The sequence below is a fragment of the Aulonocara sp. 'chitande type north' Nkhata Bay genome, linkage group LG19 (genome assembly GCF_057382095.1).
Source record: "Aulonocara sp. 'chitande type north' Nkhata Bay isolate Kocher_YH1m ecotype deep benthic linkage group LG19, A_spYH_male_GT1.1, whole genome shotgun sequence".
NCBI classification, from domain to species: Eukaryota; Metazoa; Chordata; class Actinopteri; order Cichliformes; family Cichlidae; genus Aulonocara; species Aulonocara sp. 'chitande type north' Nkhata Bay.
The window spans coordinates 28,779,859-28,805,307 of NC_141362.1; the positions used below are offsets into that span (position 1 = coordinate 28,779,859).

Here is a 25,449-nt window from a genome sequence, read left to right on the forward strand (position 1 = left end):
TCACTGCACGTGAAAGCATAACATCCCCCCACTCACACGTGTATGTACTCTGCTAAATGACTTCCATGAATCCAGTCTCTAACTAATGATGTAATTTTACAGTCAGTTTTACGTCACTTTACTGTCACTGTTTCATCATTAGTCTCCCAGAAATGTTGCCCCCATCCCCAGTTAAGTAAGAAGGATCTCCAGCCACTTCATTGATTTTATTTTTTCTTCGCACACTTCTGCTTCTGGTTTTGTGATTTAATCGTACTTCTTAACTTGAAAGGAAGCACTACAAGAATAGGCAATGTGGTTTTGTTTTATTACAGTGTATTTGGTTCATTTTCCCCCCTTTCTTTGACATCCTCATAAATAAAATGCATAGTTCTGAGACCACTTTGCTCAAAACTGCACACTTGAAAGCAATTACAATGGTTAAAATGCACATGATAGTGATGCTAACAAGGACAGGGGTAAACTTGAGGACTTTTATTATGTGAATTTCATGTGAGGCATTACCTTTGAAGTTCTCTCTTTATCGTCCATATAGAAAATGAATAGAATAATATATGGCCTATGGTCAATTTTAATTTTGTTCTCATCTCATTATGAAATGAATTCCTCATGTAAGTGGCCTGTTTTGAAACTGAAAAAAAAAATGAAATATGCATCAAGTAACATTTTGTGTGAGAAAAATGCAAAAGCATGGTTCACTTTGGTGAATAAATTGTAGTGTGGGACATAAAATCCTAATAAGGCAAAACATTAAGATCTAGTATTGTTTTTTCTGGGGGTGGGGAGGTGGGGCTTGTATTTTTTCCATATCAGAACAATATTAGTTCCATATTTTATTCCTTTTTGATTAATCTCCTTCTAAACCACCATCTGTCTTCACTTCTGAACTTCTGAAATGCTGAACTTTCATTTCAATTATAGATCGTGGCTCTGTCTATAGCCAGTCCAGCTGTCATGTATCTTGGGAATGAAGGATAAAGGCCTGGTAGCGAATAAGAGATTTGAGAGGTTAAGGACTTTATTAGGCGAGTGTGGAGAGATGAAGCTTCTTCCTACAAAGGACGATTCTGCATAATGCGCAAGGAGATAAATTGTAGGTACTTAATGTTTCCACACTCATTTTTTTATTTTTACCAGGTGTGAGAGCTGTGCAGAACTGTGTCATGTCCCACTGAGCTCTAGTGCTGTTTTAAAGGAGGTATAAATCCACCTAATCAGGTGTTACTTAAATAGTACACATATCTGTTTAAGAATATCTGTAGGAACTACTGGATGGCTTACAATAAAACTTTAAGCAGATATTATTCTTTCCACTTTTGTTCCCTTTATTGGTTTTCTCAGATATATAGATCGTAAAAAAACACACACATCTGGGCTGTCACCCATTACTGCATTACTGTTGTTGCTACGTTGAGTTATTGGAGCTAGATTTATTGAATTAGAAGTGGGAATACTAAGTTATCAGCTAACTACAATGGGGTTTGATAGCAAAGTGTAGCCATTAGCGCAAACCCACAAATAAATATCCGAATTTCACTCACCAGATTTAGAAAACTTCCTCACATTGGCTCTTAAGCCCATTAAGTGCACTAGCTACATATCATTTGACATGTAATTACATTGTTTGTTTGTTTTAAAAATGCTCCTCAAATGCTCAAATTAGCTAAAGTGATGCCTAGTAGACAAGTCTGGCAGGCACCAACCACAGACAAAATAGAAAGTGGTCGTAGCTACTGTGACATCAGCCACTGGTTTCTGAAGTCCTGTTTTGAAGCCTCAGCATGAGTGTTAATGCCATCGCCATCTTGGCTGCAATAAAACAGAGGCGACAAAGAGGGCGAGTATGACCATGAAACCATGCACCCACTGGCTAACAACTTAAGATTGCGACCGCTGCTTTAGACCACAGCTATCGCCATCTGGTGGCCTTCAGGTAGAATGCAGGTTCAAGGTACTTGTACACTGGCATGATTTTTCTGACCTGGAAACTACGTCCATGTTTTATACCATTATGGCACCAACCTGTAACTCAAAACGTCCACAGCCGTAATAATGCAAACTTTATTTTCAGCATTATTTGTGAGTTAAGTGAAAATGACCAGTAGACCCTAATCATGGTGAAAACGGAAGGTGGCATCTAAATAACACCAAAAGTGAAAAAAATACCTTTTCAACATAATTGATTGATGATTAATTTGTTGGTCTGGAAGCAAAATTTGCAGCAAAACTACAAAACTCATTAGAGAGAGTGAGAAATGCCCTCAGTCAGGTGATATGATGATTTAGGCACAGGTAGAGAAAGAGAATCCAGGAGCGAGCGTGTAAATAGCATCAGGCAGTGCTCTGGTTGTACCCTTGCTTAGCTTAATTTAGCTCAGGCATTTACAGCATGCCACTTTCATGAGCACATGGAGAGCGAATGTGTTTATCCAATGTAACAAATAGCTTTCAGCACTCAGAAACTAGCCTTGAAGATAAAAACTGTATAATTCATGGTCTGCTCATTAGAAAATTGCTCCGAGTCCTTCTGAAGCTGCAATTTTGGAGTTTTATTGACTTGACAAGCAGCCAATATTCACACGTACATTTAAAAAAAAAAAGCTTTCTAGGCACACCCAGATGTTGTTGTTGTTGTTGTTGTCATACATTTCCTGGTAGTGCAAAGCAAATCCTCTGAGAGGCCAGCGTATGCGATGGATGACAGAGCAGGAGATAGGTAAGGAGATGGAGGCCAGGTTATCCACCTTATCATCAGGCCGCTGCTCTGTGGCCTGATGATAAGTTCCTTTGATTCTGGCTGATCTTGCTTTTAAACAAAAGCTCACTCTTAATGGTTTCACTTCTGCTGAGTGACGGAGAGACAGCAAACTGGTGGCAAAGAGGCCCCTGCTAGTTTGCTGCCTTTTCTATTGAGCTGTTCAGATCTGCAACAAAGCCCCGTCCTTGAACTTAGCTAAACTACAACGCACAGCAGTTTTCTGACTCCACAGTACCTTGATAGAGAAACTAACAAGGGCAGGCTTTGCTTTCAACTGAGCTGACAGCTTTTAAAAGTTACACTCTCCTCAAAGGCCTTGGTGCAGTAACAGTGTAGTCGGGGTCCTGGATTGTCATCAAAGAAACTCGCTGCCGGCTGATGATGATGCAGATAGTTCAGTAATTCTTTCATTTCCTTTCTAGCTTAAAAGAGAGTGTTTGGGTGTTTTTTTTTTAATTTGTATTTCTTTTGTTCTTTATCTTTTAAATCCATACTGGACAAGATAAGAAAGGAGTTGGAGGGAGTAAAATAAAAAGTTTGGAACATGGGGGATTCCCAAGCTTATGTTAATAATAGCGGGTTAATTTTTTTTTCTTCTTTTGGCTGAATCCTTTTCTTTTTTCCTACAGTTTAATTTTTCCCGTTTCCGTGCTCGGAACTATCCATAGCAGCTGTTATTCCATAATTATCAATAAATAGCAAGGCTGCCATTCATAGGCACGACCCCTCACCTCCTCATCATTAGCATCACTAACCGCTTTCAGTAAACAGCAATTTCAGCTATTGAATTTGTCCTGCTTGGCTTTTTTGACTTTGCCCTGCAGGCATCAGATAACAGTAACGCCACTGTTCAGGGGCCATTGCAACATTTGAGTTGTGACCCTCTAAGATATTATCATCTCCCTCATTGTCCACTCGTCATGCTAGTTAATACGTTGAATGTGACTTTTTCTTTCAGCTTGCGTCTCCAAAATAAGAGCATGTCTGTTGATTGTTGCTGCGAAGCAGTGAATGCTATTTCTGTATGTATATTTCCATTCATGTAGGAGTTTATCTACGAGGAGAAAAAGATAAAAAATATTATATTTTGGTGGTTGTGTGAGCATTTAAGCCTCAAGGCAAGCTGTCTTTGAAAGGGATGGAATTAAACGGGGGACAGTAAAAACATTTTGACTCAGCTACATCTAATAGACTGAGAGGTTGGTTTCACAATGAGCTGCAGAAAGTGCCACATGCTGGAAGAATTTCCAGTGTGTGGAGTTTCTTGCATAGCAGAAATTACTGCTGTTTTTTTCATGGATTCAAGGCTTGTGTATCTAAAAGCGTTGGTTTACTGTTAAAGTTACTGTATCGCAGCAGTTTTATTCCTTTCCATGGCTCTTGCTTGTATGTGAAGTGCTGCCAGAACCCCACTTTGTTTTATTAAAGGTCTCAGACAGATGCCAAAAAAATAAGGAATCAAATAAAATAAAAGTTAAGCTGGGAAAGGGCCAGTTGGTAATTGCTTTCGTTTTTCGTCTTGACATGTAAAGTCCTCTAATTCATGTGAAACTTCATGCTAACAATATGTTTTCACACCTGAAAATTCCGGTGTTCGTTTTGTAGCACTTTTGTTGCGGCGCTAACGAGGCAGCAGTGGAAACTCAGGGCAATTATGCGTCATATTAGTTTTTAGGTTTCCACAGCCTGGATTCAGACGACCACTTTGATGTTTTTCTTAACAGTGTTACACTTTGTTTCGTCTTGTTTGCAGCAGCATGGTTTATTGGTAGACGCTGCTGTAAACCTCCTTTATTTTAGCTATTCATACTAAATCTGAGTGTTTCTCTTTGACTCATCCATGAAAATTATTCTGTTTATCAAAACAAAAAGATACACTGCCTGGCAACTTTGTTAGGTACACCTGCCAATCACAGCAACTTAATAGATTTAGGCATGTCAGGTTTACAGTACAAAGGATGCTCCAAGAGGAGGAAAATATCAAGTAAGCGGTAGTTCTTTGGGTGAAAATGCCTTTTTGTTACCTAAGGTTAGAGTTGAAAAGCCAGACTGCCTCAAGCTGACAGGAAGGCAACAGTATCTCAAATCAATGGGAAAATCAATCAAATCAATCAAGGTGACCATATCAAAAGACCAGGTGCCACTCCTGCTTGCTAAAGACAGGGAACAGAGGCTACAATTCCCATGGGCTCACCAAAATTTGGCAACAGAGGATTGGAAAAGTCTTGCCTGGTCTGAGGATGTGCGTAAATGTGAAAGCATAGATAAACCCTGCCTTGTATCAATGGTCATGATGTAATGGTGTTAGGGAATTTCTCTCTGTACAGTTTGGCACAGGTTTGGTCCTTTATTACTAACTAAGCACTAAGAACTACAGTAACCAGATCTCAGTCCAGTAGCCTCTGGGATGTGATGGAAAGTTTTGCACCATGGATGTGCAGCCGACAAAATCTACAGCAGCTGCGAGATGTTATCGTGTCAATATGGACCAAACTCTCTGAGGACTGTTTCCAACACCTTGTTGAATTTTTGCCATGAAGAGTTAAAGCGGTTCTGATGGCTGCAGTTTACTAGAGTGACTGAAGACAGTGAAATGCTTGTATGACATCTCGAACTAATAAAACCTGTTTGTCTCTGTCATTAGTGAGCAGTACCTGCCACGCCCTTTTTGACCGATTTCTGGACGAAGACTTCCCAGATGAGTTTCTTCCTCATCCCCTGGACAATGACAGCCACTGTGAGTTTGTATCTAGAATACTGATGTGTTGATGGTAAATGGTAAATGGCCTGTATTTATATAGCGCTTTTCTAGTCCCTAAGGACCCCAAAGCGCTTTACATATCCAGTCATCCACCCATTCACACACACATTCACACACTGGTGATGGCAAGCTACATTGTAGCCACAGCCACCCTGGGGCGCACTGACAGAGGCGAGGCTGCCGGACACTGGCGCCACCAGGCCCTCTGACCACCACCAGTAGGCAACAGGTGAAGTGTCTTGCCCAAGGACACAACGACCGAGACTGTCCAAGCTGGGGCTCGAACCGGCAACCTTCCGATTTTCTTATACTCATTGCATGCATCTACATGAATATTTCTTTGACTGGAAAGCATGGTTAAATTAAGAACCTGAGTAGTTTGTCGTGCAGGCAGAGGATCAAAAAGACTGGCATCTGTCAAAGATGACTACATTGGGAATTATCCCTGAAAAACTGGATTTTTGAGACAAAACTACCCATTTTGAATTTCAAGTGCAAGCATCACTCGAGCTGTAACAACACTCCCCTGTTAGATTGCCAGGAGCACAAGTAGCATGTTGATGCCTGTGAAAAAGCAACATTTTTATATCATTTGTGATCAGAGGAAGGCTACTCTTTTATCTGGTTTAAAGAAATGAATGTGGGTTAATATGAAATAATTAGTTAATAATTCTGTGCTTTATCCCAGGAGGGATTCCTAATTCCCCTGGCTTGCTGCCCAGTTGTCACATGATGTCTTGAACGTCTCCTCCGTCCCCTTCCTGTTCATCGACCCCCACACAGACAGACACAAAATCAGTCAAAGGCTCTGTCTGTTTGACTTTTAAACAGATTTTGGATTTAAATTTGATTTAGTGGAACTAAAGGCCTTGAGCTGACATTTTATACAATTTTTTTAAAATGTTGTGGCTTTTTTAAAATATATATCCTTCATAGCTTTTCATTTTCTCAGGCACAGTTTTTCCTGTCTAGTTTTATCTATCCTTTATGTGTTTGGAATTTGCGTTTTATTAGTTTTTTATATTAAAGAGAGATATTTTCAGAGAGAAGCATCACTGGAGGAGTTGCATCTTAACTTTTTTCTTTAGTTCTGTTGGGATTTTTCTGGTCTCGAGACAATAAAGAAACACATTTCTCACATTTCCACTCACCACCGCCACCCCAATCCCCCCCCCCCCCCCCCCCCAAAAAAAAGCCTAAAAAACATATGGTGTTACTCATCCCCACTCAGGCATTCATATAAATGAGTTTGGAGGCTTTTTTTGTGAAATCGCAGATGCTGTTTATTTACTGTGAAGTTTTGCGGACAAGTTGTTTTTTTCTTTAATACAGTATCAGTTCGTTTCAAGATTTTATACATAGTGGGATAAAGATAACGTGAGAAATATACACTTTTTCAGTTCTTAGATTTGGGGCTGTTTTGCATGTGTGTATAAATATGATTATTTCAGGCTAGTGGGGAAAAAAATGCCAATAAGACGTATTTTATGTTTATATTTCAGTATATTTGTTAGCTTGGAGCTGTAATCAAATCAGTGCATTTTTAAATCGATACAGTAATTACACATTCAGACAAAAACATTAAAAAAACAACAACAAATAATCTACATAATTTGATGGACTCTTTTTTTAAAAATTGAGTTTTCATCTTTGTTGTTTCATGTGTTGCAGTTCCCTCCTGTGATTTTGAGTCACCGTGTCTCTGGACTTTATCGAACAGCAGCCGAAGTGACTGGTTATTGGTGTCGCCACAGCAACCACAGAGTACAAAGGCTGGGATGATGCCTGCAACTGACAACTCAGAGGGAAGGTCTGATGGTAAGAGTGCAGAGACTCACAGAGGAGCAGCTAAATCAGTGTGCTCTGATACACAGTGTTCCTCTTTCTTCTGTCAAATATGTTTAGAAGAGTCTTTGAGCTACTGTGTGAAAACGTTGCTTCTCACTTGACATTTTCTTTCACTCTGTGCTTCATATATTCAAATATACCCTAATCCAGAATTTGTCATAACGCTAAAGCATTAGACAGTGTTATGAGGCTGCTATAAAATAGTCAACCATGAATTTTCCACTTTGTTTTATTACCTTAGGACACTTCCTTCTTTTAACCCCATCACCTGAAGCTGAGGCCTCTGGGAAATGTGACTACCACTTAATGAGCCCAGTATTGCCAAAAAGCAGCATGGACTGCCTGCTTCAGGTGGCTGTGTATGAGGCCGGCCCCGTGGTGGGGAACCTCACACTGCTGATCAAGCCTGCTCAACCAGATTCAGACGTTCACTCGGAGATGCTGCACCACAGGGGACGAGACGACCGCAGGTCAGCGAACACACTCACCTTTTGTTATTGTGCAACACAACCAGTCCTCTTCACTGAAAAAAAAAAACAGAAGGCACACTTCTGTCCCACTAAAGTTATGTAAGAAAAATGTTTCCTGCCTACCATCTAAGGCAAACTGTAGAATTGTGACTGCGTGTTGTTTGGGAAACACGGACAGATATTTCCTATTGATCTAATGCTGAAGCACAACTATCTTTAGAACAGCTAAAAGCATTCCTGAGACTAGAAGCAGGCTGGAAATGAAGTTACATATAATTGGTTAGGACAGAGGAGGATGGATTGGCATATGCAATAAGTTTGTACATTGGGTTTGTTAGTGGCTGCGCAGTAATGGGCTGTGCAATTCCATTATGAGTCACAAGCACACACACTCACACACAGTGACTTTATTTATTAAGCTGGCTATTCATCCAACAAAATCTGCAGATACAATGTCTGGACACACTCTTCATTTAAAGCACAGTTACCATCCAACAGGCTTCATCTTTCAGTGAAGTAGTTCAGTGTGTGTTGTGCGTTGTGTGGGATGTCATGCGTATTGACATATGGCGCAATTTTGTTAAGTGCATAATAGAGACTGAATGGTCACAGGAGTTGACATCGGGCTGTATGAGGTGTTGTCAAAAAGTTTTGTGTACTTGGGACAGACAAATAAGCAAAAAAAAAACCCGTACCACTTAGAATTAGGCTAATCTCTCTTTCAAAACCACTTTGATCGCTGCTGCCATTTTTAATCACTCGCAGTGTGCAGTCTGTGATTTTCCTATTCACCTTGAACGTCCGCAGGCCTGGATTTCGTGTGGAGAAACAATCCTCGTGATGAGAACTTGACGTAGTCCAAAGTTTCCTAGACTCAAGGTGGTGCGTCGTGTGAGGAGCAAACTGGTGACCAGGTGGTGTGAATGCGTTAACAGGAGTTAGACTTGTCGACACAGCGTCCTACTTAATCACCATTTGCCACCGTGTGTGTTGGAAACATTGCAACTTCTTCTGATCACATCAGTACAAACTTTGCTCGCCACCTCCTGCTTTCTCTGAATGAAAACATAGATGAGGGATCACTGCTTTGTCACACCAGAGGAGATCAGGCAGCACTGCAGAGGCAAAAGTTTCAATGGTCAAACATAATTTCCGGGCACTGATCTCTAAACAGCTTTCATGGTGAAAATAGTCTAGTTTGCATATGCGATAGGCAGTTGGCGCTACGTAGCATGGACGTATTTTTAGAAATGGAGAGCAGGATTTGTGACGTGTGAGGTAAATCTTGGGTGCTGTCACATATCCCAGGTAGCAGGATTTTCTTTGCTTTATTACGCCACCTATAATCACACAGCTGTGGGCCAGCTTTGTGAAAACACAATCAGGTTGGACTTATGACAAGGTGACAGATGGATTATGCTGAATAATAGCGACATGTTTGGTGCTTTTGTTACATGGAACACATGCTCATGGAGGAGTGCGGTTCCCATGGTTGATAATGGCAGCAGTAGTGGAAATGTGCCAATAAATGACAGATGGAATAAGGCTCAAACATTATTTAGTAAAACACTATGGTGAGAAATGAGAAGAGGGTGCAGGTGAAGGATTTTAATATTCAGCTTCAGTTTTCATACATTACAAAGGTTCTTTATTTCAGAGAATGCAGAGGGCTTTAGCAGAACATATAACAAATGCAAACTTGACTGTAGAAACTGCAGTGCAGGCTTTTATACAAAATAAATCATCTTGGCAGTAATGTTGCATAAAGAAGGCAAGAAAGTGAAGATACTCTTGTTTTAACCTTTACTTGTTTTACTTTTAATGCACTTCTTTTTAATGTAACTATAAAAGCCAAAAATTAGAGTTAGAAAAAAAAGATACACATGTAGCTGTTTTCACATCTGAACTTTGGAAGACGTGGGGGAGAGTCAAGTCAGGACGTGGTCCGCAGTTGTCTTCAAATGTAGCGCACAGCAGGAAACAGTTTTCACTTCACTAATGGAAAGAGTCTTTTTGGTTTAGGTGAAGATGATGTCTGAGAAGAGCATGCTGGAGGCAGGTCACAGCGAGATCACCACTAGCTATGAATGCACCAGTCTATTACCTGCGCTTTCTCCCATCATTACAAATCACTGCAGCTGGATAATACGTGTAGTTTGCACTGGTGAGCTGACATTTTGATGTGAGCTCTAACTGTGTGAGATCTTTGGTTCTCACGTGCACCTTCGTCAGGTAAGGTCCACAAAAGTTCAGAAGTGTGTACTTTGAATGAACTTCAGGGTTAGCACGGAGGTTATTGTATTATGAAGGTGGTTCATTTCTTCCTGGGGTAAATCACCATGGTGACTTACAGGTTATACTCCAAGTAAGAGATTATCAGGTATAAATGAATCACCTAAATCGTGTCACCACTCCTCAAACCTCTGCACGTCGAAAGTAAGAGGGGCTGATGGTTTTGCGTTTCACTGATGAGCATCGGTCTGTATTATGAGTCCAACCTCTTTAAATTCTTGTAATCTTATACTTTCTGGATCCTTTGTAAACTCAGCCCCTCTGCTGCCAGTATACTTATTGGCTTTTGCCAAAGCAACTACTTTCATGTGAACCCAGAGGGGAAAACCAGAGTTTGCTGACGCTACCCAAATTGCTGATGCTAGGGCAAGTGAATCTAGATATTGGAGAGATACCCTGGGTATGTTGAGTTCGCTTCATAGTACATGGCCCAGGGCTGCTGCTTATGTGAGAAATTCGATTGATTTTGTTTCTGTGTGATTGCTTAATGCAGGCCTGAGTGGCAGATTTTTGGAGTTCCGATTGGCTGGGTGGCTGGACCCTTTCAGGTGACCCTGCTCTACACTTCGTGTGAGAGAGAAGCCACTGTGGCTCTGGACTCGCTGGAGTTCATAAACTGTGAATCAGGTGAGTTTATCAGGTCGTTAAGAGCTTTCAAACCAGATGCTCATGGTCATTTCCTGTGATAAGCACCTACAACCAGAGGTGGGACCAAGTCATTGTTTTGCAAGTCTCAAGTAAGTCTCAAGTCTTTATCCTCAAGTCTCAAGTCAAGTCTCAAGTAATGTCAGGCAAGTCAGAGTCGAGTCTCAAGTCACTGGTGTAAAAGTCCGAGTCAAGTCACAAGTCTGAAACTTTGAATTTCAAGTCCTTTCGAGTCTTTAAAAAAAACAAACGAAAAAATAATGTTGCAGTTATATGCTAAATGTAAATATTAGACCATGTAATTTTAAAATCTGTGTTTTTCTCAACACATACAAAATAGTGAACTTAGAAAATATACACAAATTGTGAAATTGCACCTCTTTAAAATGCAGCTCAATTAAACTTAGCTCCAAGAATAATTTTCACCGACAGTTCTGAGATACGCTGCATGTTATTCTTGGATGCGGTTGTAGGACCAGCTTTAAAATCGCATGACAAAAATATCATACACATTAAAAAAAACTGTATCACCAACGTAGCCTGGACAACATTTGCTAGTTAGATGAAGTCAGCTATCTCATCTTAGCATATTTATATGCATATTTATAATTATACGCTTCTTGGAGTGAGTGCATACACTCATGAAGTTTAGTAACTTCAGGTCACTGCAACAAGCCCAGGTACAGTTTACCGACGGATGGGTACAGGACCTTGAAACGCACCGTGTAGAACGAAAGACCATCGTACGTATCATAAGTTTACCAGTCTCACAAATCGTCTTCATAAATACACATTCGTTAACCGTTTATTAATATAACCTTTGAGCTCAACGGTAATTAATTAGTAGTGGAAATAATTTCTGGTAGCATCACAGAAATGTAGCAGTGACAATAATATTGTATGCTGTAATCGTACTGGGCAATTAGTGATACAAAAAACCTGTTTTATCCTGTGAATAAAAGTATGTGTTTTTGTCAGTGTACCATAATAACAGAAGCGAAACGCAATATTGTGTCAGGACAATTCACTATTTATGCACAATAAATAAAGGAGCATAGCGCGACAATTTCTGTTCAGCGCCAGACTTGCTTGTAACCTATATCACCAATTATGTTAAGAAAAATGACGCATTAACTACAACAGCAGACTGACCTTTGTGGAAATGCTTGGAGCAGACTAACCTGTGAGCTGGAGTGTTCTAGGACGTTATATTTGGTCTTTGAATGGCTGCAATCCAGTCGCCTCTTTGTTACTTCGGAAACATGGCTCGAACAATTTCTCTTCCACGACGTAATCCGATAACAACCGATCTCTTTACCCGTCGGCTTCCCGTGGCTGTCATGCGACCGGCTATTGCAGTTAATAATACAACAGCTTCTTGACATTTTCGTGTTTCTTTTTATCGCTGTGTGACTGATTTTAATTGAAAGCCTGCGTGCGCTAGTACCGCTTGCCACGAGTTCCCAGAATCCTTTGCGGTTCTACCCGTGAATGACGTCACATTTTCAATCTCTATATAATATGCATGTTAAATTTTATATTTGGGGTAAAATATCAAGTCTTTTCAAGTAAACCGGTTCAAGTCCAATTCAAGTCCCAAGTCATTGGTGTAAAAGTCCAAGTCAAGTCACAAGTCTTACAACATTTTTTCAAGTCAAGTCTAAAGTCATAAAATTAATGACTCGAGTCTGACTCGAGTCCAAGTCATGTGACTCGAGTCCACACCTCTGCCTACAACCGTACAGACCAGATAAAAGGAACCAGCTGTAAACTTTATTTTAAAACCTGAGGTACTTTCACAGTAGCACATACTCGTGTTTTAACGTTTCCACAGCTGCTACAGGAGAACTTTTCTCTCTACAGATTACAGTTAAGGTTGCTTATGAAAACTGATTCACTCAAAATGTGTTTAGGTTTACTTTTTTTGTCTCATGCATGTTTTGCAAGTGAATGTCAGCACACAAAAATGCTCTGGTGTCAGGAAAATTTAAAAGCTCATGATTTGCAGTCAATTTGCAAACAGGCAAAAGATGCCTGGTCTGTTTTGCAGATTTCTTGAACCTTTTTTCTCAGTGGTTTCACATTTTTCAAGTCTCTACGGTATAGAGCAGCGAGTCAAGAAAAGCCCCTCCGCAGAATCAACCGACCTTCCTGTAAAAGCTGCCTCGTCGCTCATCCTAACTCACCGGGCCTCTAAATCTGCTTTGTACCTTGTTACAGTTGTTGTGTGGTTGTCTCCATTGCAGAACACCATTTCGGTGAAATGAGTCCCATTTGTGAGGAATCTTTCCACTGCAACCACTCAGGAGAGTGCATCGCCACGAGCCAAGTGTGTAACTTCCACACGGACTGTCCTTATGGAGAAGACGAGGGCTTCATCTGTGGTGAGATTTTGTTTTTGTTGTTTTTTTTAAATAAAATCACACAGAGTGCAGCAGAGCTTTTATGATGATGTATTTGATTCGATTTCATCTGCACCATCTGACCGATTCTTATAGCGACAGCATTATGAGCAGGAAAACACGTGTGAATGCTTCAGTTTGTGCACATCGGGAGTTATATCAGGCCAGCGTACTGTTGCGCAGTCCTGAAGCAGTCAGCGAGCTATTGGCAAGCTGTAATCCATTTGCATTAGCTGTATAAAATTTAAGTCCATGATAAATTGTTAATCCTTTCACCAAAGGCACAAGATTATTCCATGCCAAGGGCCTTTACACAATAAATTTAAAGTGTAGAGAATAAGTATTATGTGGGGTGTTTAAAGTCTGAAACCTGAGTGCAGATTCTCTTCCTCGGATAATTTGCATTAAAACGCTTTCACCGCCTAGTGTGTTTTTTCCTAATTAGCAGTAAAATGTAGTGTCAGGAATCCAATAGGCTGTTCTCTTTTCAAAGCTCTCTTCTCTGTCTACATCAAAGATTTCAGATAATATGATAAACCCTTTGCAGATTTATTATCCTATTGAAAAAAACATGCACAAAAAAGCATCAGTCATTACCTTTCAGTTCCTCTCACATCACAATCTAACAAGTTACCTCTTTCTCTTTTTTATAACATCAATCACTGTGTGCAAAGAAAAAACTCTCCGAGACACTGAAAAGGCAAAACGCTTCAGTCAGTAAAATCGATATAGTCAGGGTTATTTAAAGCACTTGAGCTGTGAAACGCTGGGGGGAAAGGCCACAGCGGAGATGTAATTTCTTCAACGAGCACACGGGTGTCTTAACCACTTTCATGTGCAAACATCGGTATCAATTTAATCTCTGTGGGTTCTATAGAGAGGTGGCTTACATGTTTTGTCTATTTTAGCACAAAAACTGGAAACAGCTCTATCTGTATTCTGGCTTCTTTCACAATTAAATACATGCTTAGAGTGAGAGGAGAAGAATTACACCGATCTCCCGTCTGCATCAAGGACAAAGGTGGAGTCGGGGAAGCTTCCATAGCATAAACATAGCCTTATCACAAGGTACCTAAAAAGCTCAAAGATATGCCTACACATATGTTTTACATTGATTATTTGACCTCATACTTCTTGGTGGTTAAACCTACACATGCTGACTATCAAAGGATAGTCTGCATGTGTGCTGTGCATTTTATGCAACAAGTGATTCATGTCCTAGCTTTTCAGCAAAATACATTACCTCAGATATGAAGGAACGCCAGTTCAACTCCTGAGATATTGATCTGGTCAGTTAGGCAGCAGGGGGGATCGTTAATCAGTTTCAGCTCCTCTGGTATTAATGAAATTAACAACAGGCAACAAAACAGGAATGGTTTTATGGGTGGAGGTCACTGGCATTTTTCCCTCCTCATCTTTTCTGATTGTTTTTCCATTTGGCCAGGGTCAGTGTCACTACTGGTAGCATGAGGCAATACCTGGACCCTACAGAGGTTGCACAGGTAGGGTATCTCCAAGAGCATTGAGGTATCCTAGGAGACAGACAGTTATTCTAGGAGAGCAGGAGGGGGTCGTACAAAGACTTTAATCCACCAGGACAACCAGTATCTGCTCCACAGGATGAGAAGATTATTGGTGTGAATGCTTCTGACCAAACAATCAGAAACAGACTTCATGATGGTGGTCTGAAGGCCATTGCTGCCCTGTGCTTTTCATAGATGAGAGCAGGTTGACCTGTGGAGAACATTAAGTTGCTTTTAACATCATTCAGCACAAGCAGTTTGGTGGTGGGTCAGTGATGGTTTGGGGAAACGTATCCATGGAGGGAGACACAGACCTCAGATCGGTTAGGCAACAGCACCTTCTGTCAGATCCTGTGCTGTTGCAGTGGATTCCTACTAGTTCATGGTGCACCTCAGACTGTTCCAGCAACTCAGTGATGCCCTGGTCCAGATCTGATGGGAGATCCCCCAGGACACCATGAGTCGTCTCATTAGGATGTCAGTCATGCACACAAGCACCTGTAGGCCATACAAATTACTAAGTAATATCTTGAGTTGCAGCAATGGAATATCAGGAAAATGGACAAGCCTGCTGCATCATTTTTTAATCTAGATTTTCAGGGTTTCTGTTATTTCAACCCTCTGTAAGATAAGAATTTTCATTTCAAACAATGTGGCATCTTCTCAAAGAAGTAATTTTTTTGAGCAGTATATGTTGACCCAGTGAAGTATTTGCAAGCCCCCAAAACTGATAAGAGTCACTATGTTTTGGAGTTGTTGGACAACATTTTCACTTTGAAGGTGAAACTGAAAAAAACATCCTAAAAGGTCTGGGAGTAATCGCAGTGCTCTGATCTGAAATGTGTCGCAGTACACGTGTAGTGCAAAGTGTGGAGAGTGACAGAAGAAAACACACACGCGACTTTCACGTGAAGAAAAACATCCTCCGTATAATTTGTGCTCGGATGATTTCTTTCAAAATATAATTCTTGTCTGAAAGACGAGGAATCCGGGGTAGGAGATGGACTTTTTAGCAGCTGTGGTTTCTGTCTTTTTGAAGTATGATGATAATCTGCTTCCTTCCCAGATGCTCTCCCCTTTGGCTCATACTGTTCGTTTGACGGGGATTCATGTGGTTGGTCTATGTCCAACCAGCACTCGGGCTGGAGGAGAGTTGCAGGAGATGAGCTCATGAAGAGAAAAGACATGCAGGGTTTCGCTCTGCAGCGCACACAAGGTTTGTGTCTGCATGTGTGTGTGAATGTGTGTGCGTGTGTGTGCACAGCACATGTGAATTATGCCTTAATTTAATTACTCTTCCTCTGGTGAATCTCCTCCAGCTCCGATGAATTATTGCAGTGTGGAGTGATGGGAAAATACCCTCATTTGTTTTTGAAGCTCACATTTCCTTGTGTCAAAACTTCTTAATTTTCCTTTGTTGCAAACAGGATTTTTGCATTTACTCTTTTTTAATACACAGCCAATGACGAGAATGCTTGTTTTGATGTTCAGTAAGTAAAAACAATAAAACCGCTATTGCTGCATTGTCTGAGAAGCATTGTCAGGTCATTTCTAGTTCGCAGTGTAACTTTAAAGCATATGTATGCTTGTCAGAAAGACCTGACGGGTGCTACTCCTTATTCACGAGGGCTTGCCGCAGCAGGTAGTGCCACGTATTTGATCTGGCAACATTTTTACGCTGGATGCTCTTGAAGCAACCCCAAGGGGTGTAAGTTTCTTCCCAGGATTGAACTGTGGAGCTTTCGTTTGTCAGGCAAATGTAAAACACTGCAGGAGGTTTTTTTGCATGTCGAAAGAGGATGAAAGCAGGATTGCCAGCAGAAGATGAAATAAAAGATGTAATTGTAACTGGTAGTTAATATGCTCTATTCAGGTTGACTGAAATGTCAGCTGACCATCTTGTGGCTGTACACAAGTCATTTAGCAAGCAAATTAGTGTCCGGCATTCATTGAGACTAGCAGAGCATTGCATTACATTTACAGCTCTGTTAACCTCAATGCGCTTTAGTCTACAAGTCACATTTTAACCCCACATTCATACAGCACTTTATTCTTTTAGCTTTAAGTACTTTATCTGCCTCGCGTCTATGGCCAATTTGCGTCTCCATAAAAGTCATTACTTTTATAAGCTGCTGGTTTATGTTGATCAATAAGAAAGATTGATGTGGGTTCGGCTCAAAAATCTAACTAACTAACTAGCTAAATCACATAACCTGGTAAATGTGTTACATTTATTGTCTTCCCCTAGGGCACTTCTTGTTTCTCCCTGTCAGAGAGAGTAATTCACTTAAAGAAGCGTTCGTTCAGAGCTCTGCATTCCCTCGTCCAGTCTCTTCTGTTGCTTGCCAGGTCAGTTACTCGCCTGACGTAGTAGTTGAATTATTCAATTTAAGCATGTTTGATTGTCTTGTCTGTGTCTGTGTGGGGGAGTTCAAATCATACTAAATATCTCACCAAAAATCTTAATGATCTTCATCTCTGTTTGTGTAGATGCATTTCTCTCTGTACCTGCGTGGTCATTTTAATGGCTCGTTGCAAGTGGCTATAGAGGAAAACGGGACAGTTGCCGCGGTACCGGTCTGGGAGAGGAATGGTCAAGCCGAAGATAACTGGGAACCGGTTGCCCTGGAACTGACTGACCTTCATCACGGGTACATAAGAGGAAAACAAACAGGGGGAGGAATGAAAGAATAAAGGCTGATCTCTCGTGTGTTAAAGGGATGATGTGTCGTTGAGGTTTACTCACCTCTTTTTCCCATGGAGCTCCATAAAGTTTCATTTTCTCCTTTGTTTTCCCCTGTCAGAGATAGTGGAGCTTAGGGATGAGTACATGCTTTAGGTCAGTGATAAGAAAAGGAAAATTGCTCCTTTCATCTAAAGAATGTGTAATCAGATTTAGTGCTCATAATAAAAGAGATTTCACTCCTACTTTTAAGTACACTCGCTGGGATTGAAATCCTGCTGCTTTTTCATAAGAAAAGACAACTGTAATTCTCTGATTGCTCCAGGTTTCGTGTTAAAGTGACAGCTGTGTGGGGACAAGGCTCCAATGCTGACGTTGCTCTAGATGACATTGCACTTGGAGCAGCCTGCTTCCAGTCAGGTAAGCTAAGATCACACAACCATTAAGTAAAGCCAATACAGATTTCTTTAAAAGTTCTCAAGGGCTAAAACACACATTTGTCTTGCTTTACCGCATATTTAGTCTTTGCTTTCATAATGATCGGTGCACTTTATGAAATCAAACTGCGGCTGAGCTTGGGAGGAGCACAGAGAGACCTCCCCAACTGCTGTGTTTTGTTCAGCACCACAGCGGCCCTCAGCTATTCATTTGATGCCCCGTTTAGTTGATTGGCTGAGACATGTGGGTAACCGACGTTTCATGATTTGCTGCAAATGTAGCGCCGCAGTACGACAGCAGTGTGTGCCAACATTCCTGCTCCCGTGTTGTTGCACTTCAGCTTTTAATTCTCAAAGTAGAGAGCAGACTTTTACAAGCCACTATGGTGCTACGCTAATAACAAAGACATGAAAAGGTCTGTTTTTGTTTCGGCGGGATTTAGGAGAAATATGGTTTGAAGCCTCCAGGGAGGCGCAGTTGTCTGTTGCGCTTCTGCAGTTGGGCGAGGACGGAACATTTTCTAACTGACTTCGGCTTTAAATCAGGTTTCTAGAGTAAATTTAGAAAGCAATAATTCAGAATAATGAGTCTGCCCATCACATTTATGATCTCACTCTATGCGGGGATCTTGTTGTGTTCGAGAGGGTTATAAGACCTTAACGGCTCTTGTTATGGTAAATGGTAAATGGCCTGTATTTATATAGCGCTTTACTAGTCCCTAAGGACCCCAAAGCGCTTTACATATCCAGTCATCCACCCATTCACACACACATTCACACACTGGTGATGGCAGCTACATTGTAGCCACAGCCACCCTGGGGCGCACTGACAGAGGCGAGGCTGCCGGACATTGTACGCTCCTCATTGCCTAAGGGCTTGGCAATGAGGAGCGTACAACCTTTACCACCAATAAACGGACAAAAATCCCGTGTCTGTACGCTCCACAGTGGGTAAACACTGCCAAGATAGAAAGGTTTTCATGGTGTAGCCCTGTTCTCAGGAAATCTGTGCCACTTTCATTCTAAATATAGTTCATAATCAGGTGAAATCCAGATGAGTGACTGTGACTCCTCTCTTTTTTTTCTTCCCCTGCCTTTACCTTTACTTTGGCTTCCCCTCCCCTCCATCAGATCTCAACTTTCTGCTGCCCGCGACCGACTTTGAAGATTTCTTAAGCCCCCTTCCAGAGCCTTTGGCCTCAGGTAGTGCACAGCTCCAGCAGTTATCTTGTATAGCGTGTGAATTTCTGAAGTGTCCCAGTCTACTGTGTCATCTTTAATCCATTCTGTTTGCACAATTTGCACACCAGGTGGTCAATTGTTTACTCATCACAGCTAACCAGAAGCTTTTAATCCAGCCTGTGTTCGGCAATTACATGCCAGCTCCTTAATGCAATTACCTGTGACTCTTATAGATGTGCCATATGTATGCATCTGTTCTTTACTGTGTATCTTATCTCAGCTGTTTACTGATTTTCATGCTTTTGGTACTTTCCCCCCCTCCACATAACAATGTGAAAATGGTTATAGTTTTTGCAGCTTATTAAACAAGTAAAAGCAGTATTTTTTCCCCCTCTATTGCCTTTTGTAGAGGTTTCTCTGATGACTTGGTGGTTTACATCATGCGGTGCCAGTGGACCACAGGGCCCAACCCAAGCCCAGTGTGACAGCACTTACAGGAACAAAAATATCAACGTTACCGTGGGGAAGGAGGGACACTTGAAAGGAATTCAGATGTGGAAGGTGCCTGCTACTAACAGATACCTGTAAGTGGTTGGTGATACCGAGCCAGGGAACATGTACCAGTTTTTGTAAAAAGTGGACTTTGGTAGTTAAATTATACACACATGTAATTCCTAGCCACATTAACACGATGTGAGTTCGTAATAAGGAATTATTAGGATCACTGGTAACTATTTCATAATCCACATTTTACAACAGACATCTGCAGCCATTTGCTCAGTGTAATGAGGTATTTGCTATCCATTACGGTATACAGTGCGTGGCTAAGCCTAAAAGCACTTCATTTAAGACCAAGGATTAAATCTCCTTCTGTTGCAATGATCCCCCCTCAGGATCTCTGCTTATGGGGCTGCAGGAGGAAAAGGAGCCAAAAACCACAACAAACGCAACCATGGGGTCTTTATTTCTGCCATCTTTCCTCTGGAAAAAGGAGATATGCTTTACATCTTGGTGGGACACCAGGGAGAAGACGCATGCCCAGGGGTGAGTATAGTGAGGGTAAGAACAGGCTGAAAGGATTTGTTGATGTGGGATGAGTGGGATGTCTTAAAGAGGAGAGACGAGACGGCGTCCCAAATTCTGATTTTCCTTTTTTAATGCCAAGTTCATGTTTCTGCAACTTTTCTTTTTCTTTTTTTTTTTAAATCTTGTGGAGCTTGATTTTCCATCTTCCACATGTTTTAGAGAAATCCTCACACCCAAAAGATCTGCCTCGGAGAGTCATCTGTGATTGAAGACAACCTCAAGCTGCAGGCTGGTGTAGAGTGGGCTGGAGGAGGAGGCGGAGGAGGGGGAGCAACGTACGTCTTTAAGGTAGCAGAAGACACTTTGAGTTGTTTCAGAACTGTGTGCATTTTCTCTGGGTTTGTGTGCATAGCATTGTTAAGATACAGCACTGTGGCACATAAGCATTTGAAATGATTCAGCAGTGTTTCATTCTTTAATCCATAGATTTAAATATAGATCGATTATATCTGCATGCAGCATGGAACTTTAGCACGAGGTTCACTTTTTTATGATCGCTCTTATCTATTGTACCATTGGGACTTCTAAAGTTGTTGTGTAGCTTATATAAAGTGTTCATCATCATTTAAATAAATTAAATTGAAAGATTTACTCGTGCGTGGTCTTTTCAGAAGGAGGATGGAGAGCTGGTTCCCTTGCTGATCGCAGCTGGTGGAGGAGGAAATGCCTACCTGGAGGACCCTGAGTCCAGTCTGGACAACATACCACTGGAGCAGTATGAAAACAGCACCGAAGCTCCCAGTAGCAATGGCCAAACTGGTGCAGCAGGTAGTGTAATATAAGCTCTTTGTTGCTAGCGTCCTGTTGCAAAAACTGCTATTTTAGTTTAATGTATAAAAAATGCCAAAAGTACCCCTCTGTTGAGTCATCTACCGTTCACTGAAGGCTCATCAGAAATGGTCTCAGTGGAAGGCTGGCTATCAAGAAGCCATTCTTAAGGAAGGGAAAGACGGAGAAACAGCTGAGGTATGCGACATTATACAAGAACTGGACTGAAAGTCAATGGCAAAACATCAAATGGAATAATGAATCCGAATTTTACATTTTTGGCTCGAACCATTGAGTGAGGTACAACATTAACTTTCTACAGCCATCTGTGAAACACAGTGGAGGTTTTGGCAGAATTAGAAACATAGGAAAGTACCATCACATCTTGATCATCCAATACCATCTGGAAAGCATCTGATTGGCAGTGGCTTCATTTTTTAACATGACATTGATCCCAAATACCCTGCAAATTCAGTAAAAGCATATGGAGGTAGAAAAACACACAATCGATAACTATAAGTGATGGATTCGTCCCCCCAGAGCTGAGACCTCAACATTATTGAAGCAGTGTGGGCTCATCTTGACAGTGAATGCAACAAAAAGCATCCAACATCCAAAGAAGAGCTTTGAATGTCCTTCAAAGAGCCCAGGGAAATTACAAGAAAGCAGCCCGAAAGAGTTCTGTGTCAACGAATAAAGGTGGTTGTACCAAACATTTGCCTTCAAACTCATTATAATTGAACTATTTGCTCTATAATGTGTTTCCAATGAACAACTACAAATATTTTGTTATTTTCCTAGCAAAAACGAAATTAATAAGGGGTGAGTCTTTGTTCAATACAGGCCACAAAGGTCACTCCTCACTAAATAACTTCACTTTGATGTTGTCACGGTCTGACTGGGGCAGACCATATGTGTTGCAGAGGAGGACTCAAACGCAGACCAAAACGTGGTGTGGATTAACAAAACAAGCCGTTTATTGAGGTTAGCAACGAGGGTACAAAATAATAGGGCATCGGTGAAAACTAAACAATAACCTAAACTGGGTGAACTAATAACAAAACATGAAAAACCTTAACCATAGTGAACTGACATGGGTACCTGGAGATGAGACATGGATGAGCAGACGACCTGACAATGGCATGCAGAAAACAAAGGGCTTAAATACATACATGAGGTGATCAGGGGAAGTGGAGACACATGGGGGAAACAGCTGACAGACATAAACCTAATGACAGGACCAGGAGAGGAAAGCTAAATACAATAAACAAAGAACACATGACATTGTCAGAATAAAACAGGAAATACTAAAACTAAAACATGACAACACAACTTAACAGACCTAATATGTGATGAATAAATACAAAACCCCAAAACATAGAAAACCCAGGAATAATAACTGCCTAAACTAAAGGCAGATAGGAAATAACACAAACTAAATCACATAACAAAATGAGACAAATACAAACATGAACTCAGAGCGCTGGGTCAGAGACCCAGCCTGTGACAGATGTGTTCAAATCTTGAGATGTCTGACTTTAAGATGACTCCGTCCACCCTTGCATAACTGAGGAAAATGAAGTTACTGTTATTGTGCCCACAGTATTAAATATTCTATTCAATTATGTAAAAGAATGAAACGGCTTTCCAGAATCAGTGTTCCTGGCATTTTTCCCTATTAAAAACTAGATTCAATAGAATTAGTTAGATGGAATGCTATTGTTTGTTGCATAACAGGGTTTTTTTTACTTAGCAGCACACACAAAAATGTATTACAGAAAGCAGCGTATGAAATTTAATATAAAGTTGGATCCATAGATTTCTGGGGCAATGACATTTCTTTTGTAAGTGTGCAAAAGGAAAGGAACTTCATCCAAGTATTGAAAACAGTCCTCATAAGTAAACTTGTCTTAGTTTGTCCTTTTATGTTTTCCTAGTCAATGCAGCACTTTTGTTAAACCCCTTCATTTAAAGCTGAAAGTCTGCACTTCAATTACATCTTGATTGTTTGATTCAGAATCCACTGTGGAGGTGTACAAAAGCAAAATTACAAAAATTGTTTCATTGTCCAGATACTTTCTTCCCTAACTTTAAAAGCTGCAATTGTGGGTATTTTTTCTTTTTGGTTACAAATTACCCTTTACACTTTATGTTCAAAGAAAAGTTTCATTTTCTTATAAAGGACGTGCTGTAAACTTTGGATGAGAAGACGTTGTTCTGACTGAATTCAGTGTCATCTGATACCAAAGCACGCATTTCATTTGTCCAAAAGGTAGCCGGAGATATGAGAGGATTTATTTGTTCTGTATTCTCACACACACAGGGTGGCGCAGGTTGGCATGCATGTGTTTGGCCTGTGGATAATGGGATGTATCTGGAATTCACTTCTTTCGCTGGAACATTCTCAGTAAATCCCTTCTGACCAGCCGAGACTCAACGAGAACCGTTTATCAACTCATCTTATTGAAACCTCTGAGAGACTGTTTAGATAAAGATCTGTGTGTCAGGGCAAGTTTGCAGCTCGAAGTACTGAGCAGATGAGGTCTTTCTGTTTACGTGCGTTTGCATGTGTGCTGATGTTTAAAGTGCCACCACATGAGACAAGCCCTATATATACAGTATATTATCACTGATCAAAGACCTCTGAAGGGCAGAGGAACATCTTTCAGTGAAGCTTGTCTTCCTTTGATATGTTGTTTGTATGAAACCTGCTTATATCTGCCCGTCTTTGTAGATTAGAGATGATGGTTGAACCCGTTAACTCTTTTTATTCATTGCGAGGCGTCTCTGTATTCATCAGTTCACTTTGGTGCAGTCAAAGGTTAAATTCATGCCCAAAACAAAGCTGCAGTATAGCTACATTGTTGCTGTATAAGTGGATGGGCGGAAAGTCTCCTTTCAGTTTTAACATTTTTTATGGCGACCGAATAGCTGACGCTTTACTCTTGACCCTTTGTCCACCCACCAGCTGCCTGCGAATGGAAACAAAGAAACACAACAACAGAACAAAAAACAGCCGGAAAAATCAAAAGCCCTGTGCTAAAACTTCTCCCTCATTTCTGTATTTGATACGCTCCACATCCGAGTGGATTTGCTCTGACCTTCTCAATTATAGTCTAAACAAGACTGAACTTATTTGTCTTTAAAGTGTGCCTTCTGGCTTAACAGACAGACAGCTCTCTCACTGATTGCCTCCACCGCTGACTCAATATGCTGAATCACCAGTCGAAAGTAGGGCCTAATTTGTGACAGCGGAGACAAGCTCACAACAGACACTACACACATTGGTGGCTGTAGATACTCCATAAAACCTCACTGATGACTGTGTCTGTGCTTATATCCAGACTGCAAAGAATCTCAGTGTAACCCGAGCAGAACATAAAAACATTCATTTAGTAGTCATGAAGTGTGAAAATAGTTACTCTTTAGAGACCCTTGTCAAGTCTGAAAAAGCTGCCTAAAAGATATCAGCCATACAACCTGATTTGGGTTTGGTAAATGCAAAGTTATGACAGAGAGCCTGTTTTTGGATCTTGATCCACACCGGGGCCTAAAAGTCAGGATACTTTGGCCTGCGTATAATTTCGAAATCTCCCGAGTACCCTTTTAAAATCAAAGCTGGCTCGCTCACATTACAGCAACAGTGTAAGCCTTCAGGTTATTTTATGAACCCTTATTAAACTAATTTTTAATGGCAACTCATTTTTTCGTTGTTCTCAGTCGGTGAGTTTTTTCACTGCAGCAAACATCAAACACACGAACCGTGTTTTACAACCTTGTGCAATGCTCCCAAAGTAGCTCTTGTAACAGTGAATGACTTTGTTTTGTTTCCCTTAAAGGTGGAGGTGGCGGCTGGAAAGATAGTTCAAGTTCTCACCTGATGGCTGGCAGATCCCTGGTGGAAGGTGCCGAGGGGGGATCTTCATGCCCCCTGGCGCTGTCTAAGCTCAGCTGGTCGACCTTCGGAGGGTTTGGAGGAGGAGGCGGTGCGTGCACAGCTGGAGGAGGTGGAGGAGGATACAGAGGTAACCGTATTTTGTCATCATATTGTTATTTCAACCCAGACTAAATTTTTAGTCAGCTACTTGGCACTACTACCCTACTCCTGTACTTCTTTTTCTTCTTCAGACTCCATTTAGTGGTCACCACAAAGGACTTGTTGCATCTATCTCACTTTGTCCCCTTAGCTTTGTTCTCTCTCGCACCAACCCTCTGCATGTGCTCCTTCGCTACATCCATGAATCTACTCTATGGACTTCTTCTTCTCTCCTCTTCTTCCTGGCAGCTCATCTTCATTGTCCTTTGTATAGTACTCTACTCTGCAGATTAACATTTATAACTCAGAGCTGACAGGGCTTCAGAGGGACATGCAAGAGAGTAAAAACTGTTGGAAGGCTAAAGCAAATGCATTCAGTCATCGAACCTCTTTGTGAGGTTCGATGACTGAATGCATAGAGGAGTATCAGCTGATTGTGGGTTATTTTGACTGCAGTCTGCTGAAAATACTGCTCAGCTTGATTCATTACTTCTGTGCCAGCAATCTGTTCTTCATTTTTAGTGTAACATTCATGTACAATTTCCACTGTTGCAAGCA

At 41.0% G+C, this 25,449-nt stretch overlaps 1 protein-coding gene across 1 annotated transcript in view; it reads left to right on the plus strand.

Annotated features, from left to right (window-relative positions):
- Positions 1 to 25,449, plus strand: part of ltk (leukocyte receptor tyrosine kinase) — a 71,242-nt gene that overhangs the window by 26,041 nt on the left and 19,752 nt on the right. Inside the window, exons 2-16 of the mRNA XM_086273970.1 lie at positions 5,403 to 5,495; positions 7,191 to 7,337; positions 7,609 to 7,837; positions 10,623 to 10,756; positions 13,021 to 13,158; positions 15,766 to 15,915; positions 16,948 to 17,048; positions 17,190 to 17,350; positions 17,708 to 17,802; positions 18,951 to 19,022; positions 19,411 to 19,585; positions 19,895 to 20,045; positions 20,247 to 20,375; positions 20,699 to 20,855; positions 24,695 to 24,880. Of these exons, the coding sequence (XP_086130096.1) occupies positions 5,403 to 5,495; positions 7,191 to 7,337; positions 7,609 to 7,837; positions 10,623 to 10,756; positions 13,021 to 13,158; positions 15,766 to 15,915; positions 16,948 to 17,048; positions 17,190 to 17,350; positions 17,708 to 17,802; positions 18,951 to 19,022; positions 19,411 to 19,585; positions 19,895 to 20,045; positions 20,247 to 20,375; positions 20,699 to 20,855; positions 24,695 to 24,880 (2,118 nt within the window). The remainder of the gene's footprint in view (positions 1 to 5,402; positions 5,496 to 7,190; positions 7,338 to 7,608; positions 7,838 to 10,622; positions 10,757 to 13,020; positions 13,159 to 15,765; positions 15,916 to 16,947; positions 17,049 to 17,189; positions 17,351 to 17,707; positions 17,803 to 18,950; positions 19,023 to 19,410; positions 19,586 to 19,894; positions 20,046 to 20,246; positions 20,376 to 20,698; positions 20,856 to 24,694; positions 24,881 to 25,449) is intronic.